Source organism: Falco cherrug, chromosome 3 (genome assembly GCF_023634085.1).
Source record: "Falco cherrug isolate bFalChe1 chromosome 3, bFalChe1.pri, whole genome shotgun sequence".
Classification (NCBI taxonomy): domain Eukaryota; kingdom Metazoa; phylum Chordata; class Aves; order Falconiformes; family Falconidae; genus Falco; species Falco cherrug.
This window is the reverse complement of record NC_073699.1, coordinates 19,145,171-19,162,665: the sequence shown is the minus strand read 5'-3', so window position 1 is coordinate 19,162,665 and position 17,495 is coordinate 19,145,171. Positions and strand designations below refer to the sequence as shown.

At 46.2% G+C, this 17,495-nt stretch overlaps 1 protein-coding gene across 1 annotated transcript; it reads right to left on the bottom strand.

Annotated features, from left to right (window-relative positions):
* Nucleotides 1-5,661: 5,661 nt before the first annotated feature.
* C3H8orf76 (chromosome 3 C8orf76 homolog) lies at nucleotides 5,662-13,991 on the bottom strand. The gene is made up of 6 exons (XM_055703855.1): nucleotides 13,595-13,991; nucleotides 13,402-13,497; nucleotides 10,842-10,985; nucleotides 9,535-10,049; nucleotides 7,077-7,209; nucleotides 5,662-5,951 (listed from the first exon to the last, which is right to left on the bottom strand). Exons 1-6 carry the CDS (start codon nucleotides 13,706-13,708, stop codon nucleotides 5,745-5,747), a joined length of 1,209 nt encoding a protein of 402 aa, XP_055559830.1. The 5' UTR covers nucleotides 13,709-13,991; the 3' UTR covers nucleotides 5,662-5,744.
* Between the last annotated feature and the right edge of the window lie 3,504 nt (nucleotides 13,992-17,495).

Genomic DNA, 17,495 nt, shown 5'->3' with positions numbered 1-17,495 from the left:
TTGCCTGAGGCTGCTCACATCACATGGGCCCTCGTCATCTCCAGCCACTTGGGGCTGGAGCTCCTCAGGCACCTCCTGCGAGGCTCGGTTCTGGTGGTCCTGCACGGGCAATGCTCTGGCGTGCTCTCCTTTCTCCAGTCCTCTGCTCAGGAGATGACTTCATGCAGGCTTCCTTAGCGGAGCTTTTGGTGAGCAGAGGCACTGGAGTACACATGAGGTGCCCGATGCTCTCCTGCAGATGCCTGCACCTTTCTTTCAGCTGCGTGGTGAGGGCATCTAGCTGAGCATTTTTCTGCTGGAGCCTCGCTGCCTCCTTGCACACTTCCACAGTGCTGCTCTTCCTCAGGAGGCAGCTCTGCACCCCCAGGGCACTGCGCCGCCCCTCCAGGTGTTGCAGGGCATGCAGCAGGTGGGCGCTCTGCTCCAGCAGCCGCCCGCAGGCCCTGCCGGGGAGCACCAAGCCTTGCCCCGCAGGCTCCAGCACCTGGAGCAGAGCACCTGCCACAGCTCGCCATGCCGTCTGCTGCCCTGTGCTGCGGCTTTTGCTGGGGGGTCTCCTGTAGCGCCAAGCGGGAAGACCAAGGGTGGGCCTGCTGCTTGGCCAGCTCTCACCAGTGCTCCTCCTTCTGCTCAGGGCGGCCAGGGGCCCGAGCAAAGCCCGGAGGAGGCCCCAGGGCACTCTGGAGGGCCATTAGGGTCCTGCACGGGCGCCTGCAGAGCCCTGCAAAGGCCCCGGGGCCTTCTGGAGGGCAACTTTGCCATGTCAGAGCACCACCGCTGCTGGCAGCAATGGGGACCCTCCTGTCAGGGCCACTTGCCGCGCATGTCCTTGCCATGGGCAGCAGAGAGCGGGAAGAAGCAAAACAGCGAGTGACATTGCCCAAGGGACCGTCCACACAGGCACCACTGCACGCCAGCAAAGGCTGTCTGTGGGGCACTTCGAGGCCACTGCTGCCCCTGCATTCCCACCCTGGAAGTCAGCTGACTGAACAGGCTGGGCTTGGCCAGGACTTCCCGGAGCATCCCCCCGTCCCTTCCTCAGCCCGAACTGGCCCTGCAGCTCTTTTGTCTTAGAGATGCTTCTGCTGGTGTCCTGCGAGTGATGCCCATTAATGCACTTCTGTGTGCAGCGTGCCACCCCGCTGCATGACTGCTAACGGAGCACAGCTTGCACGCACGTGTGCGAGTGCAACTGCTGCTCTCACACAAAGCACCCAGAGGAGCACATGCCCCGGGACGTGCCCTGTGCTTGCTGTTTATGCTCCTTGGGAGCATTTCACTGATTGCTTCTTTCACAGGCTGCCTCCAGTCACCAGGCATGTCACCTGACTGCCACGACTTTTCAAATGTGATGGAGCATGGCCTGACAACTGCATCAGCCAGTTGCCTCAGAGCTATGGTATTCACCTCCTCAGGTCCCCCTGACATACATATGCTCAGTTTCCTCAGGTGGTCACAAACCTGATCTTATAGTGGGAGGGGATTTGTCCCCCAGTCCCTGCCTAGAGATCCATCCACTCGGGCGGTGTGGGAAGAGAAGTTGCCAGTGAAGAGCGAGGCAAAGAAACCCGAGTACCCCAGCCTTCTCCTCATCTGCTGTGACCAGTTGCTAGTTCTTCCACAGGACACTTTCTTTTTTGGTGAAAAAGAGAGCACCCTGGTCTGCCCCTGTTGTTCCTGCTAGAAAGTAAAGAGCACCAGGCATTCATCTTTACCGGACCATTGCATGTCATACTCCTTGCGTGGCCCCCTTCCATGACCCTCCCTAGGCCCGCCAGCTGCACCTCCATCCCCGGGGAGGCGATAGAACAACAGATTCTCGAAACAACTTCCAACTTGTCCTGTGAAGGTGGTGGTGATGGGGAGTAGCGAGTGGGGATTTACCATATGAGGCAATTCTGCCTTACACCAAATCACACACAGGGCAGGAAGTCAGCTTAGTCATACCAAATGAACCTCCCTGTGGCCAGTGCTGGGGGGGTGTCCCCTCCCAAGCTCTAGCTGGCCACTCATCCTAACAGAAAATTACAGTTCAAGATTTACTGAGTCCTGAAGTACCACCAATTTCTCTGGTTTCCCAGAATTTCCCCAGCAGTAAGCCCCATTTTACCTTACCTATTGAGCCCCCCATGACTGATGCTGCCCCAGTTTTAGTACCTTCCCAGGGAACAGGGATCCCACAAGGACAGTCAGGTGAACTCACCAGTACCGTCTACGTTGTATATCATCACCATGCTCAACAGGTCAGGAACTCACAGACACCCACCCAGGTTACCAAATTGTTACCACAACGGATTTGATTGCATTTTTATTTTCTTGTAGTTTGTGTGCAGGTACTGGAAAGAAGGCAGATGTAGGCATTAGCTAAACCCCTTTGTTACTGCCAGCAATAAAGATGGCTCTCAGCTGGGAGCATGAGCAGGACCCCACGTTACAGCTCCCGATTCCTTATAAGCAATCTTAAGACTATTCACGTACTCATTTTTACAATGACACTGCCTGCTGATGGAAAATAAAGAATAAGTATTTTGTCTGTTTTCCTTTCCTTCCATGTGCAGCCTTTTTCTTTGTTAAACTGCCTTTATCTCAACCTGTAAGTCCTTTATTTTTTTTCATCTTATTTTCTCCTTCCCTGTCATACTGAGGAGGGGGAGTGATAGAGCGCTTGGGTGGGCACTTGGCAGCCAGCCAGCCAGCCAAGGTCAACCCACTAGTGACAGGAGAAGTAATGGTTTTAAACTGAAAAAGGGTAGATTTAGACTGGATATAAAGAAGAAATTCTTTATGATTAGGGTGGTGTGACACTGGAACAGGTTGCCCAGCAAAGCTGTGGATGCTCCACCCCTGGCAGTGTTCAAGTCCAGGCTGGACGGGGGCCTTGAGCAACGTGACCTAGTGCAAGACATCCCTGCCCATGGTAGGGGGGTTGGACCAGATGATCTCTGAAGGTCCCTTCCAACCCAAACCATTCTATGATTCTGTTATGGAGAAAACTGTGTTAACGTCACTAGTTACAGCACCAAAATGTTCCCTCACCTCAAAGCCAGTGGCATTCAAACGCTCAGTAGCAAGACACACAATTAGACTGCATTTACTGTGTGTACACAGCAGTCATTTTCAGAACCATCAGAACCAGGATCAGAGGGTCCTTCCCAAAGTGTCTGTAACACAAGAAAACGTCAAAATAACAAAATCAAACCTTCTGTAACTGTTAACGGATTCTCACTTGCAGTTTTAATATTAAACTTTTGTTTAACTTAGAGTACTGGTGCCTGCACTAATAGCAATAATATCAGAAGAGCCAAAACATAAAGAAACCTATTATAGGCAGATGTAGAATTATGTAGAATGTAGTAGCAACGATGAGGCTCAAATGCAAGATCGAAAAACAAAGCCCCTTGTGAGATATGATCAGAAACAGAAAACTGGAGCTAGAAGCAGCATGCCAGAAAAGTGAGGGGCAGGCCAAAAAAGGAGGAATTGAAGTAGCTGAGATGCAAGATAGCTGGGCACAAGTGGGACAAAAGAATAGCCCCAGTGCAATAAACACTGGTTATTTGGAACACTAACTGCGACACATTCAAAACAACATTCACGTTGTTTTCTCTGCAGTAGTCAAGACCAACATTTTTACTTTATTGTTATGTTTGTGAAAATACTGCCTGTTCTTAAGAACTGCCACTTGCCTTCCACTCCCGGAGCCAGTGGGGAGTTAACTGTTCTGTTCCCAGCCTAACACACAACCTCAATTCAAACAATCTGCACACACACCAAAAAGTTTCCAAATCACCTTGGCTAGCTGCTGTGTATTTTGGACATCTCAGTCACAAAATGACAACGTTTGGCAAGTATTTGATTTGTTGCTACAACAGATCCAATGCTATTTCCACCTTCTGAACTGTGGAGCCAAATCAGCTGACAAGTTCCCATTCAGTATCTGTACAGACCTGGATCCACAAAAGCTGTACTCTGATGTCCTAGCTACTGAACCTACTCAAGGGCTGTGGCAAAACAAATTATAGCCTTTTTATGTGGCTACTAGTGATCTAAAGTTTAAGAAGAAACCGGGAGAAGTCCCTGTTCCATTTTTTTGCTGACATGTTTGGCATTAAGCTTTCCACATTTTCTGTGTCTCTACTGTAAAACATTCTACTCTTGATGCAAACTTTGTAATTAATTAACAGCACATTATGGACAGTCTCTACTTAAAACTTATGACACCAGTTAGTCTTAAAAGCATCCCCAGCCCATCAGGAGGGCTTCACTACCATCCAAATATAGTGCTCTATACACACACACAAATTTCCACCTAGCAAAGCACATGCATGACTAAACCAAATATTCTGTAATACATTATGAGTGCATTAATGCTTACCCAAGTATACTTGTCAAGTCATCACCTTTCATAACAAGCTGACCAGGATGTGGTTTAATTGCATTAAGTCACCAAACTATCAAAGATAATCTGACATGGCTGAAGGTGATATTCTATTTTTCCGGAGAGGTTTCACAGACAGCTTAGCAGAGGGCTGTATCATACCAAGCGTTAGCGACAGGTTCCCTAACCACTGTCTTAAAGCTTTAAAATTCAACTAAAAGTAGCAGATACAAAGTGCTCACATGTCTTGAATTACCATTCAATTATGAGTTAAAGTTTCAGTACACTTTAGTACTTCAGAAAGAAAACACAGGAAAACATGAAGGCACAGAAAATTATGACTAAGAGATTCCTGGTTTTAAACTATATCCATTAAAAACCACTATTACAAAAAGCCACAAAGAATTTAAGTCACACAGTTTAAAAGAAGATGGGAGAAGAGCACACCTTGTTTGCCTCAAATGTAAATTATTTCAAGCAAAAGAAACTACAGGATAATGTCTGCCTTTTTCTGTAGAAGCCCAAAGCATGTAGCATTGATGCTGCAGAAAGTAAAGCAAAGTGATATCATTATCAACTGAAAGCATAACATAAGGAGCTGTATCATGCAGAAACAACGCTGCCAGTTCTCACAAAAGCAAAGATCTTCTTCCTTGCAAGGTTTTACAAAGGATACGATCTGACTGAACTCTCTTCAGTACATATAAACAACTCTGACAGTTTTTCTCCTCCCTCGTCTAAGCACACTGAAGACTACAGCTAGTTCTATGCCTGCAAAAAACACAGCTTTGAAGAAAGAAAACCTCCTTACAGTTCAAAGTTAAATATTTACTTAAGATTTTTTCCTTAAACGTGGAACTATTCTTACTCACAATTTCTCAGCATAAATATATTTAAGATTTCTTGCTACTCCTCTGAACAGGAAATCACTACAATGTCAATTAGTCAAGAAATGCTAAAAAAATGAGTTAAGAAAATGGCTAATTCCATGGCTCTAACTGCAACAATACAGAATTTGATACCAAGAAACTTTCAAACTGGACATTGTAAAGGAAGCCTTCCACCCCACCAGCATCGCAGGCCTCAAAAAATCACGGGCACTTCAAGCACAACATGATGAGGTTTATGACAGAAAGCTACTTCTGAAAGCTGAACTGAAAGCTCAGTTTTATAGTGGATTCCTTGTTATTTTAAATACGAATCAGCAAACAAAGAAAATGATGACAGGTTAGGAGTTTAAATACAGAGATTTATATCTATTCTTAAAAGATATACAACAAGAATTCTTTAAAAATGTAATATGAAGTTTATTGCATACACCATTCCACAATCATTTGGAGATACGAGAATAAATACAACAAAACCTTTAAGTTACTGATGGTGGGAGATATATATCTGAACAGAATTGTCTGTTGAAGTGACATAAATGATCTTGGAGATTACTGAACCATTTGTTTTCAAATTCTGTGGCTGATGCAGTTACCAATGATGACAGTGCTGAAGGGCCTATGCACTTTACCTCACCTTGAAATTCCTCCTTCAGTTTTTCTGGTATAATATCCTGCCCCATAACCTGCAAACAGAGTAAGAAAGAAGATGGGAGAAAACAGCAAATGTGACATTAATAACGGATTTTAACAAGAAAAGCCCTTGACACATGAACCACATGCCATCCAGGAGAAGTTTCCAAGTCATGATCAAGCTGTCTGCCTGTTGCAGTCTGCAATAAACACTGAGAACAAAGAGCCCAAGCTTCACAGCCGCACAACCCTGCCCAGCTTCTGGCTGCGCTTGTACAGAGGGATTTTTATTCTTGGAGTAGCAGCGGAAATTTCAACGCCAACTTTGCATTCAGTGCTCACCTTGCAACAGCACCAACACCGATCTACTCCTGAGGGGGTGTGAGACCAACTGAAGCAAAGACAGAAGTTTCCTCTCTCAACTTTTTCAAAACCTGAGATAGTCTGCATCCTACTGCCCTCTTATGGATGAAGCTCCACAAGACTGCCTGCCAACCCGGCAGAGGCTTGGCTTTCACCAACTTACGGACAGCAAAGCTAAAATCTCACTGGCTTCCTTTTGTTCCTTAAGATGTAAGTCCGAAACTCTATAAATAGCATTAAAAATGCTTCATCTCTATAAAGAAAGCCATGCAGCGTTACTCACCTCCTTTGTATTTCTTTAAAACTAGAACCCAGTACACCAAACAGAACAAAGAAATAATGTAAAAGGATGTCTCTGGCTTTTTTCTGAAAAATGTTTAATACTTTTTCTGGAAGCGATTAATACTGCTGTGGCCATCAAAGTAATATCCACTTCTATTTCATACTTGTGATTCACTTTGAGGCATCTAAAATTCCCGAGATAAAAATCTGCATCCCAGGAAATAAACACCGATGATGCATCTGCAAACACAAGTCCAGTGAGAAACTTGGAACCCTGAACATTCCCAAAAGGAGAATCTCAGCAGAACAGATACACCTGCATGACACAAGCCAGCACTACATATGCATCACTGTCAGCTCCAGATAACACGCTACCGCGGCAACCCGCCCCAACTAATTTACTGTGCTTCCTGGCACAGTTCATTAGCTCAGAGGAGTGTCATGCTTACAGGACGTTGTGCCTGAACTGGCTCAGGTACCTCAACCAGTCTTTGTATAGCTGAGAACTTGCACACTATGAAACAACCCCTTACCTTGGTCATCAACAGCAAGGAATTTTCACGGAAACCAAGTTGTGCCACTTTGTCATCAATTTCTTTTTGTCCTTTTCTGTTATTCTCTAGCACGAAGGACGACTGTTGCAACTGGGTAAGCTGAAGTAAAAGCCTGAAATTAAAGAGGCAGTTAAAACAAGGCACAGCTGGCAAAAGAGTAAGTCAGCAAACCTAAAATCAACCAAAATGTAATACTTTAAACCAGTTCTTCCTGAGTTTTGCCGACTGCAAAAAAATTAATACATCCGTATCAATCTACTATGGGTATGGTATATCCATGTTATGACAGAAGTACTGAGAGGTACTTTTGAAAGGCAACATGCCAAGTATCTCTGGTTGCTCTGTGCAAATGTTCTTCTCCCCATGTATTTGTCACACAATTCAAAGTGCGGATCTACTAGCATTAACTGCAGTACATCAGGTGTCCCACATCCTTAAGGCCTAACCAGACAGCAGCACATTTTTACCTATGGCAGTGATTATCTTTGTAACCTAAAAAGCCAGAAATCTGGGGTGTGGGGGGTGTGGGGTGTGGGTGTTAGACAAATATCAAACAAAAAAATCCTCCCCACACAGGCCAACCCTGGAATAGTTTCTAAAATCTTTCATCACAGTTTTATGTTCAAGGCAGTGCCCCAGAGGTCACCACCATGATCCTGTGAAGGTTAGGTGTCATGCTCACAACATGGCTTCACGTCACAGAGGGACTCTATCAGCAACGGCTCGAGCGATGGTAGTTTCCAGAGTCTTCCTCACACAAGGATTGTAAAACACGTCAGCAGAGAAAATATCTAAGTATATTCAACCAAGAGATTTAGCAGTATCGTTACTGAAACTATGTTTAATTTAAGCTTTATGCATAAAGAATGACAATTTTTTTAACACATTTACTAAAGTTACATGAAGCAGGTGTTATAATAAAGGTGTGTGGGTTTATGAAGAGAACACTTAAGATGGAAGTTTTTGTTTGAACATTATAAACAACATCTGCAAATCTAGGAGAACAAACCATTTATAAATTCAGTGAAGTTTTGACTGGGAAATTCAAAATAAAAATGGAAAACATTTTTAATTTGTAAAACATTTTTGTTTCAAAATGTTCATCAACGTAACGTAAGAAAGAAAGAAATCTCAATGAAAATTAAACAAAAAATCATTTGTCCAATTTTCTTTTTTGTTGGCAAAACTACAAGAGTCAATTATTCATGATGCTTTAACACAGAATGTTATTTCCTACAAATCCCAATACTAAAATACTTTTCCAGGTGCAATTTACCCTGCACATATGTTTATGCAACACCCACACCTCACTTAAAATCCAAAACCTGAAAACATTAGATAACCTATTTAATACATAAGCCCTGGGCACAGGAGAAGCTTACCCTGGACAAGTGTATCTGCAAATATAAACCACAGTAAGACTTTGTGAAGCTGTGGAGCCAAGCGACGAAATCCCACACTTTATAATTGTCTTAATGCTGAACCATATACACCAGAACAAGCAACACAGATTATTTTAATATGAATGTAGCTTTGAATATTCAATATCAGTATTATCTATTAACTTCTCCCAAGTAGTAATTAAAGTCACCATCTCTTAGTCTGAGTACGGTTAAAAGCTACTATATCTTTTTTATATTTCTTAAATCTTGCCCTAACAGGACAGTTACAAAGTGTTCTCTGTAAACATTTGTGGAAGTTCATTAAATGGCTTTAAATACGTTCAGTGACTCATACATTACTGAGAGGCAAGACAGGGGGAAAAAAAATCCAAGACTATTTCAACAAACCCAGTTCCTAATTATGTCTTTGAAAGATTATGTTTTGGGGATTTTTGTTGTGCACAAGACATTTAGGAAGAGAGGGAAGAAAAGGAAAGAGCATTTTAATGCAGCCCTGTCAATCAGTTGTCTGTCACAGAGTTAATTTTTCAACCTCATCCATTATGCAGACGGGGGTATTATAAAATACATTTTTGCTGAAGCATGAGGCTTCAAGCAAATAAGACAGGTGGCAGACGCAAAAGGAAGACTGGCTACTTTTCCCCTTGGGGCACTTCTGCTGCGGTACCTTTAATACCGAACCAGGAAAAAAACCATGCTCCAACAGAAGCATTTGTTGAAGAACAAGTCCTTTTGTATATAATTACTGGAAAAGATTTATATAAGGTCATTAAAAAACGCTTTACTTCTCAACAGTGCATGACACTGGTTTACTCTTTCCACTCAGATTTAGGTTGTTCACAGCTACCATGCTAATGGATTTTGCTTTTTAGATCTGAAGCAATAGCAGGGTGCTTCTAAGTTAGCATGGCCAATGTTGAAACAAACATTTAAATTGAAAATGTAAACTGAAAATATGAAGGCTGAGAAAAACACGCTTTAAACTGTTCTCAATTTAGAGAAGTTAACGTTATTCTGAGAATATGTTTAGTTACCTTGCTCTAATAAATGAGGCACATGCCTTTATCCCAACTTTTTTTGACATGTTCTGCTCCCAGGACTCAGAAACTGCGTGTTTCCCTTCGTCTGTCTTTTCTGATTCTTCTGAAGCGCAGAGTTCTTTCACAGCTTGGCTGCTGCTACAAGTCACTGCATTCTGCCCCTTTGTTTCTGTAGCAAGGCTGGACCGAGGGCCTTCTTTCTGGCTGTCTGAACTGTGAAGCTGCAAATTAATCTCTCTTGCAGTTGGTGTTTTGAAACTACTATCACTGACACTAACCTCTTCAGACTGATTTAGATTTGTTTCTGGAATGACTAATGGAGAAAAACTTTGTAAAAGGCCCATATAAGCTTCAGCAAGTAACTTCCAGTACCAAGGGTTGAAAGGATGTAAGCAGATCAGCTGCTGCAGACACGTGATCTTTTTTTCTACGTTTTCCAGACCCTGGTAAATTGCGAACTGCAGGCTGAGAACCGTCATTAAGTGATCTGTGTTAGTAGCACCATTTCTCTAGAAACAAAAGGTAACAGATTAAAAACCAGAGTAGAACAGAATCATACTTTAGAGTCTAAAAAAATGTCTCCCTGAATAATGACACACAAATACCAGTAACGGTAATTAAATTGTACAAAACTGTGCTCTTAATTTTAAATGATACAACATGATTCAGATCATACATGATCAAGCCGACAGCATTCCCTCTAGCTGCCTTGTTCCAGTCTGAAAGGCAAGAAGGCCCCGAATACTGTCATTTGCTTATTTGCCTTCAGAGTTCTATACAGCTGCATACTTCTTTGCAGTATGAGCACCTTTTATATAAAATGAACAGCAGCAGCCAAATTCTAGCAAACTTCAGAGCCTCTAGATTTTTTCCTTTATGGGAAAAACTCAATTAGCGGTTAGATACTGCTTGGTGGCAGTTTGGCAGCAAGTATATGGCTATAAATAGGGAGTTTTGAACCATCACTTTTATAGTGGAAAGATTTAAGCACTCATTTATCCCCTTTCTTATCATTCCTATTACATTACATTAATTCTGCCTAGCAGAGCATGATATTTAGTCCCTTCCAGGACTACCAGCCTCCCTGCACAGGGAGCTCATTGTGGTACAGGGTGTTCTGATTTCTAAAGAGTGATTATATCTGCAGTGACAGTTACCCTCTGTTTACCAAATACTCTGAGCACTGAACATCCTAAAAGATTATACACAGGAAGATTATTTTTCCAGAAAACAGTCCATATAAAAGAACTACTGACAATATTTTAATGTTCAAAACTTAAAAGGAAGATTGCATTATGTACCATTTTTTCTGCAATATCCAGAGCTTCCTTGTGCCTTCCTAAGCGAGATAAACACCGAGCCTGGCCCTCCTGGACATCTCGTCTCATTGCAATGTTACTGGCAGGTAAGAGTAGCAAGCAGTTTGAGTATTCACACAGGGCTTTCTAGTAGTGTCGACAAAAAGAAAAGCCAAACAAAACAGTGAGATATTTTCGTTTAAAAGCAAGGTTGACAGCATGTTTTGTTTATGACTACAGTCACAAAGGGAATTCAGGAGCTAAAGTCCACATTTTCATTTCCCCAGACTCAGCTACCACCTATGCCAGCAACAGACAAGGGCCCTGGTACTACACAGCCAAACCTAGATGGTGATGAGCAACCCGAGTCCTAACTTGTGTTTAAGCCCTGGCACAGGATTCACTACACATCTGTCCACCTCACCCCCACCAGGCTTGACCCAGAAGGGATCATCTACCAGCCTGAGTAATATGGGACACAAGGTATCTTTCCCGCAGCCATCAACTCGATAATCAGAGCACTCAACCTAAATTTGAGGAACCTTGTTTCAAATCCATGACATTCTCTATGGGAAGGCTTGAACCTGCAAATACCTCACCTCACATGAATAACCAGCAAGTCATAGAATACCATAAGGAAGGTGAATTGCCGTAGCTCCTGCAGGGTGGTTCTAATTTGCATTAAATAATTCAATATTAATTGGGCAAAGGAAAAGGACGAGAACAAGCAACACTTCTGTAGCTCACTCAGGGCACTCACCAGGACTCCAATTAACATTTAAATACATTAAATTAAGTATTCAGTGAAGCTAAGACTGCGGTCTTGGTTCCTCCCCCTTTGTGTAAGTGCGCAGACCGGAAGACTGAAGAGCAATGCTCATTCTCCCATCTTTCAAAATTGATATTTAATTATTCCTTGCAAACTTGAACGGTTCTAACAGAAAGAGCTTCCAGGTGACAGACCCTAAATACTTCCTAGTAAAATGGCTCAAATCTTTTTCTTCCCTGTTGTTAAGTTTGCATCCCTTCTCAAGTGAAAGGGGGAGCTCCCCTCTGCCCAGCGAGTGCAGCAGCCACTGGTGAAAACAGATCAGAGGTCTGCAGGACACCCCTGTTTGCCTTGTTACGTGACAAAGGTATATAACCTGGCAAGGATCAGGCATTATGAATCCCAAGCAGATTCTACAGTCACCTATATCCTAAAAATGAGCACAGCTTAGATCTCTGCTGTCCTTGGCATTTCCTATCAAGTGGCCTAGGCTGACATAAAAAAGTATTCACAACAAATTAAGAGATTACTTCCCCCTTTTACTTATTTCCAGCCCTCTTTCTAAGGTCGGTGCTCTCAAATCTGTAATTTTATGTGCAGACTAGTTCTGGTTCTGTCACAGTGTCTGTTCTTCCTGAGGGTCAGCAGCCATGTCTGACCACAGCCTGAGGCATCTTTCTTTTTAGCACACACTTATGAATCCCTTCAGGGCGTCTCAGCTGAGACTGGAAAGCATCTGTCGGATATAGACAAGGCAGCAGCAGCTGTGGAATAACATTAAAAAGGAGATTTCAAAGCTAACTGAGGTACAAGATCCATAAATCCAATGGGCAAGGCGAAAGGTGTGGAGTCAAAAGTCAGCCTGAGGGCTCTGAAATCAGGGAGCCTGTAATGCAAACAACAGCCCAGAGTAAGAAGCTATTACAATTGAAACATGGGCTGAAGCTGCCCATTTCAATGAGGAAACAAGGTAACAAAAGACTGGATCCTGCAACTAGGACTACAGAGGCAGGAGAGCATCCATGATCAGGAATATGGCTCAGGAAGTAGGCAGTGAGGGCTGGGTCTAGGACTACAGCAGGCAGGGACAGAAATGAGGAACATAAACACACCCCAAAGGCACAACCAGTCATAAAGAGTGAGGGGAAGCTGCAGAGGTGGGGCAATTAACGACGAGGCTCGTAAGCCAACCATCAGGAGACTGACAACTGCAGACAGCTTTCACCTGACAGCTCGGAGAAAGGTGAGCGGCAGCCAGGTGGGTGCCAGGATTTGACAGCCTTTGTGGGACAGGGTATTATCTCCAGGAGAAGAGAAATCGACATGCTTAACCCTGGCTGACTGTGACTTCCATGGCCACAAATACCAGCTCTGCTCACTACTGAACTGCTCGGACGTGCAAGCCTGATTTGGATCTGCGCCGGGCGCAGAGCGGTATTTCTGGCCAGTTTACCCTGACTTCACATGGATTCCTGGAAAGACGACATGTGGCTGGGGGAGCTTGCCAGAACACAGGTTACTCACGGTGGCCTGACCGCAGCTCAGCCAGCAAGGCCGGCTCTTCACCGGGTCACCGCGGCTGCCCGTGGGGCTGTCAGGCTTTCAGCACAAACGAGGGGCCATCGCGCTGGACATCACCACCCCGCACACTCCAGTCACCCCCAGGCTGTGGCTCGGCTTTTATGGGAATACACGTGCACATTCACTCGGCCCACCGGGGACTACAGGATCCCCCTGCTTTACAGCCCCACACCTGCCGCGGCCCAGGGCCCAGGCGCCAGGCCGTGGAAATACCTCAAACTCCCGCCGCCGGTAGGCCCAGTCCGCCCGGAACTTGCTGGCCGTCAGCCCGCCGTCGCCTTCCCCGCCGTCCGCCTCGCCGCAAAACCACTGCGGGCACAGCACAAACGCGTCAGGGGGGCTGAGGCCGGCCCCCGCCTCACCCCTCCGGCCGCTCCGGCCGCCCCCGCCGCCCCCCGCTCCTCACGCAAGGCTCGCAGCGCTTGGCGCCGCTCGGCAGCGCGGCCCCGCCGCCCGGGTCCCGCTCCCGGCTCGGGGCGAAGAGGGAGTCCTCGAACTGCCAGCCCCCCAGCGGCTCCATCCCGCCGCTCCGCCCGCGGCGGCAGCGCGCCCCCTGCCGGGCCGCTCCTCCGGTAGCCCACCGAGGGCGGCGGCGAGCCGCCGGGGAGCACCGTCAGCGGCGGCGCGGGCTAGAGCGGAGGCGGCGGGCGGCGGCCATCTTAGGTGGGGCGCGGCGCGCGGCCCGCCGGGAGCTGTAGGCCCGGCCCGGCTCCCTCCGCGGCTGCCCGCTGGACGCCTGAGGCGCGGCGGCGGTGTGGCGGTGTCTCGTGGCCGCTGCAAGGGCTGGGGGCAGAGGGCCGGGTGGTCCCTCCGCCAAACCTGGGCCGGGTGCCGCCGGCCTTGCCAGCGCCGCGGGACCCGCCTCAGGGGAGCCGGCGGCTGCGCCTTGCTGCCGTTTGCCCGCTGGCCTGGGGAGGTGGGTCCTAGACGGCTCGCACCTCCTCGGCCCTGGCCCTGGGAATGGAAGTTTTGTAAGATCTTGTAATGAATACTTGAACCTAAGTGTCCCGTGCTTTGATAAATTAATTGCATCATTGTGGAGTTGTTCTGTTAGTATCCTGGCCCAGTGCCTCTGTGGGGGTGGGTGGGAATGTGTTTGGGTAACTTTTCCATTTAATCTCAGTTCTGACCCAAAGCAGAAGGGGAAACTCATGAAATCTCAGGCTTTCCCAGATGGGGTTTCCCAAAGCCCCCTACACTGCACTATGGGAAATGGGGACACAACAAAGTGAAGACCAAACCTAGGGCTTCTTCAAGATGTAAATATTCTCAGGAACACCACTGCTCATTAACAACACCTAGGTGATGTTGCAGCTACCCCAGCTCTCTGCCCTGCCTCATGATATCACCGTACACACAGTGTGCTGTGTTTTAACTACTGCAGTGCTGCTTCCCCTCTCTGCCTTACCAGTCTGTCCATCCAGGAAGGTCCATTTTGCCTTGTGCACCGTGCAGCCTTGGAGGTGATGAGCTGAAAAAGTCATCCTGTACTTCCTTAACCTGCACGTTTATACCAGAACAGCTTTTGAAGCCAAAGCGCTGCTCACCTGGATAATTTTAAAGGTTTCATTCTAGTAGACATGTAAAATACGCGTTCTGGGTTTGGGGTTTTTTTGTTCTAAGGGGATACACGCTCAAAATATCCTTCCATACCAGCACAGCTATGACTGGATGTAGCATCAACTGGCATAAATCTCTGGGTAGAAACTCAACTTTAGCAGGTAGATTTGATCAGAAAAATCAAAGGAGATTGAGGTCTCTTTTGCTTTTATCTTGACATTGGCAAACGAGCCCTCCTGTACACAGGAAACTGCTTAGCTAGAAAGTATGGAGAGAATCAGGAGTTTGCTCGACATGCCTGTTTTCTTGTTAGAAGTGTCCAAACACATAGTTGCTTGTATGTGCACACCAAACCATCTGGCTTCCTCCTGCCTGCAGACCAGTGTGATGAGCTGCTACAGGACAGGCAGAGCACACAGGAGTCAGCCTGCAGAGATTTACAAGAGCGTCTAAGTAGTTATGTCTGCACTTCTCATGCACTGGACACACATTCCTTTCCCACTCCTCCAGGACTGCTGGTCACATTGCAACACACCAGTCTAATGAGCAAAGCACGAAAATGCAGCACAATGATTAAGAACAAATAAAAAAGAAAAACCAAAAAAGAAACATGAGTAATCAAAGTGAAATGTGGCCCCAGCTCAGCGTAAAAGACAAAGAGCAAGGCACTCCCAGGGGCAAATCCAGGAGCAGCCAGTTGGCTGCCAGCTTGGATTGCGGAGTCCTCCAGGGCTGGGGGTTTCAGCCATTGTTGCCTCTGAGGATACCAACATGGTCTGCAAAGCCACCGTGTTGCAATGCAGCGAATGGCTTTGTCTACGAAGTCAGTGACAGGAGAGCAGTGATTCCTGAGCACCACACAGGGGGCCTAGCAGCGGGCTGCATGGTTTCAGTCATGTCATGGGCATAACATTGCCCCTCTTCTTCCCTCCTCCCCTGCCTGGCTCTCCCCTTCCCTCGCCTTGCCTCAGACATGTAAAGGGCTCCTAGTGTATTAGTTACAGAAATTAAAAAATGCAACTTTAGGAAATTCCTGCGCCTTGTCAGCACAGGAGATTTGCTCAATTTCTCCCCTAAGACCCGAGTCATCAGTGCAGCTGCCAGAACACAAATTCCCACTGTACTTAAATGAAGCCGTTTGCCTGAGTTTGCATGGCATGACTTGCTGCAGCGCTGTTAGCCTTGGCTTCACGCAGGTGAAAACGTCGTCTCTGGAAGATGCAGCTTTGAGGGGGCTCAGAGACACACAAGCCCTGTGAGAGCCTGCGCTGCTGCAGCTGCACTGTGTAGTCTGCTTCAGGGATAAAAAGAAGCCGTAGATGAATCTCTTCCTAAAGCCAGCCAAGGTCTTACTCTACCGCCAGCCTAAACCACTGGCTCAGCTCATGAACATTGGCCCAATAAAACAAATGGCCTCCAGTAAGTTGTGGTCACCAAGCAAGTTCCTGCGCATCAGCAAAACTATTGTAGCTGTTCAGAAGAGCATGCCTCGTTACGCTGGCAGTGAGGTGCTGTGACCCAGCTTCAACCTCGATGAACGTGGGCCAGGCTAGCGTGCTTCATCTTGCAGTCAGGGTGAGCCCAGAGAAAGCCTAGGCAGTGAAGACAATTCAAGTAATAAGCAGGAATCTGTCATGCTGCCCTACTGCCTGAGCCTTCTGGCCAGGAAAAGAAAATACAGTGCGGCAGGCAGAGCCTGTCTCAATCCAAACAGCCCTTCTTCTCCCTGCTTCCCAGTCTACTCTGAGGCAAAATTAATTCCAAATTCTCTCCCAGTGTTTCTTTAATTACTGATGTTATTATTTGCATTGTATTAGTCTCCGTAAGTCCTTGCCACAACCTGGCCACTCTTGCGCCAGGCGAATCCGCACCACAGAGGTTTCAGAAACCATCAAGCACGCATAGTGGAAACAAGAAACCTTGGCCAGCAATTAGGGCCCTATCTTGGTAGGCACTACCCACACACATCAGCTAAGGAATAAAGCAGCTCTCACACGGTTTATAGCTTTATTAAAATATGCTGGAAAGGAGCTGCCCTTGGAAGAAAGCAAAAGAGACTAGTTCCCTCCTCAAAGCAAGAGAGCTGCCTGCAGCGAAGAGGGCAGTAAGGCCCACAGGCAGCATTCCTCAAAGGTGGCTCCTGAATCGTTAAGTGGATTCTTCCAGACATTGTGAAATACTTGTACCTTGAGGGAAGATTAGTTTTCTTTTTTGACAGTCATAACATAGGCTTTTCCCTAAACATGTTCATGAAAAGAGGAGCAGCTCTTTATTTGCTGGCATTGTCTCACTGTCTCCTTCTCTCTTGCCTTTTATTTAGATTGCAGGTTCTCTACAGCGGAGACCATATTTCATCCTCTTTGCATGGTGTCACACATAAGGGGATATTGTCCGTGACTAATGCAGGAGGCTTAACACAAATAACATTTCATGGCTAGGGGCATACAGTAGTTATCACTACTACAAACTGCAAACAAAACCGCAGTTAAAGCTCCGATGAACTCAGATGAGCTCTAGCGTATCTTACTGTGATGGTCCGAGATGCAACTGCGGAGCTCAAGAGCAATCCTCCTTGAACAGTAAGTGGTCACACTGAGGGCAGAAAAAGACTGATCCCTCTGAGCCAAAGCTCCCAGAAGCTACTGACCCAAATTTCAGAAAAAGAATACTTGTCCCAAACTCAGTAGCGTTTTGAAGAAGTGCTGGTAGAATCAGGATGAACCTCCATCCATCTCAAGCGAGCTGAG

Excerpts from the sequence above, each read along its gene's own strand:
- C3H8orf76 (XM_055703855.1), bottom strand. The coding sequence starts at position 13,708 with ATGGAGCCGCTGGGGGGCTGGCAGTTCGAGGACTCCCTCTTCGCCCCG. Across the intron at positions 10,050-10,841 it reads TGGATATTGCAGAAAAAATG|AGAAATGGTGCTACTAACAC; the intron begins GTACATAATGCA and ends TTTTGTTTCTAG. Across the intron at positions 5,952-7,076 it reads CCTTGCTGTTGATGACCAAG|GTTATGGGGCAGGATATTAT; the intron begins GTAAGGGGTTGT and ends CTCTGTTTGCAG.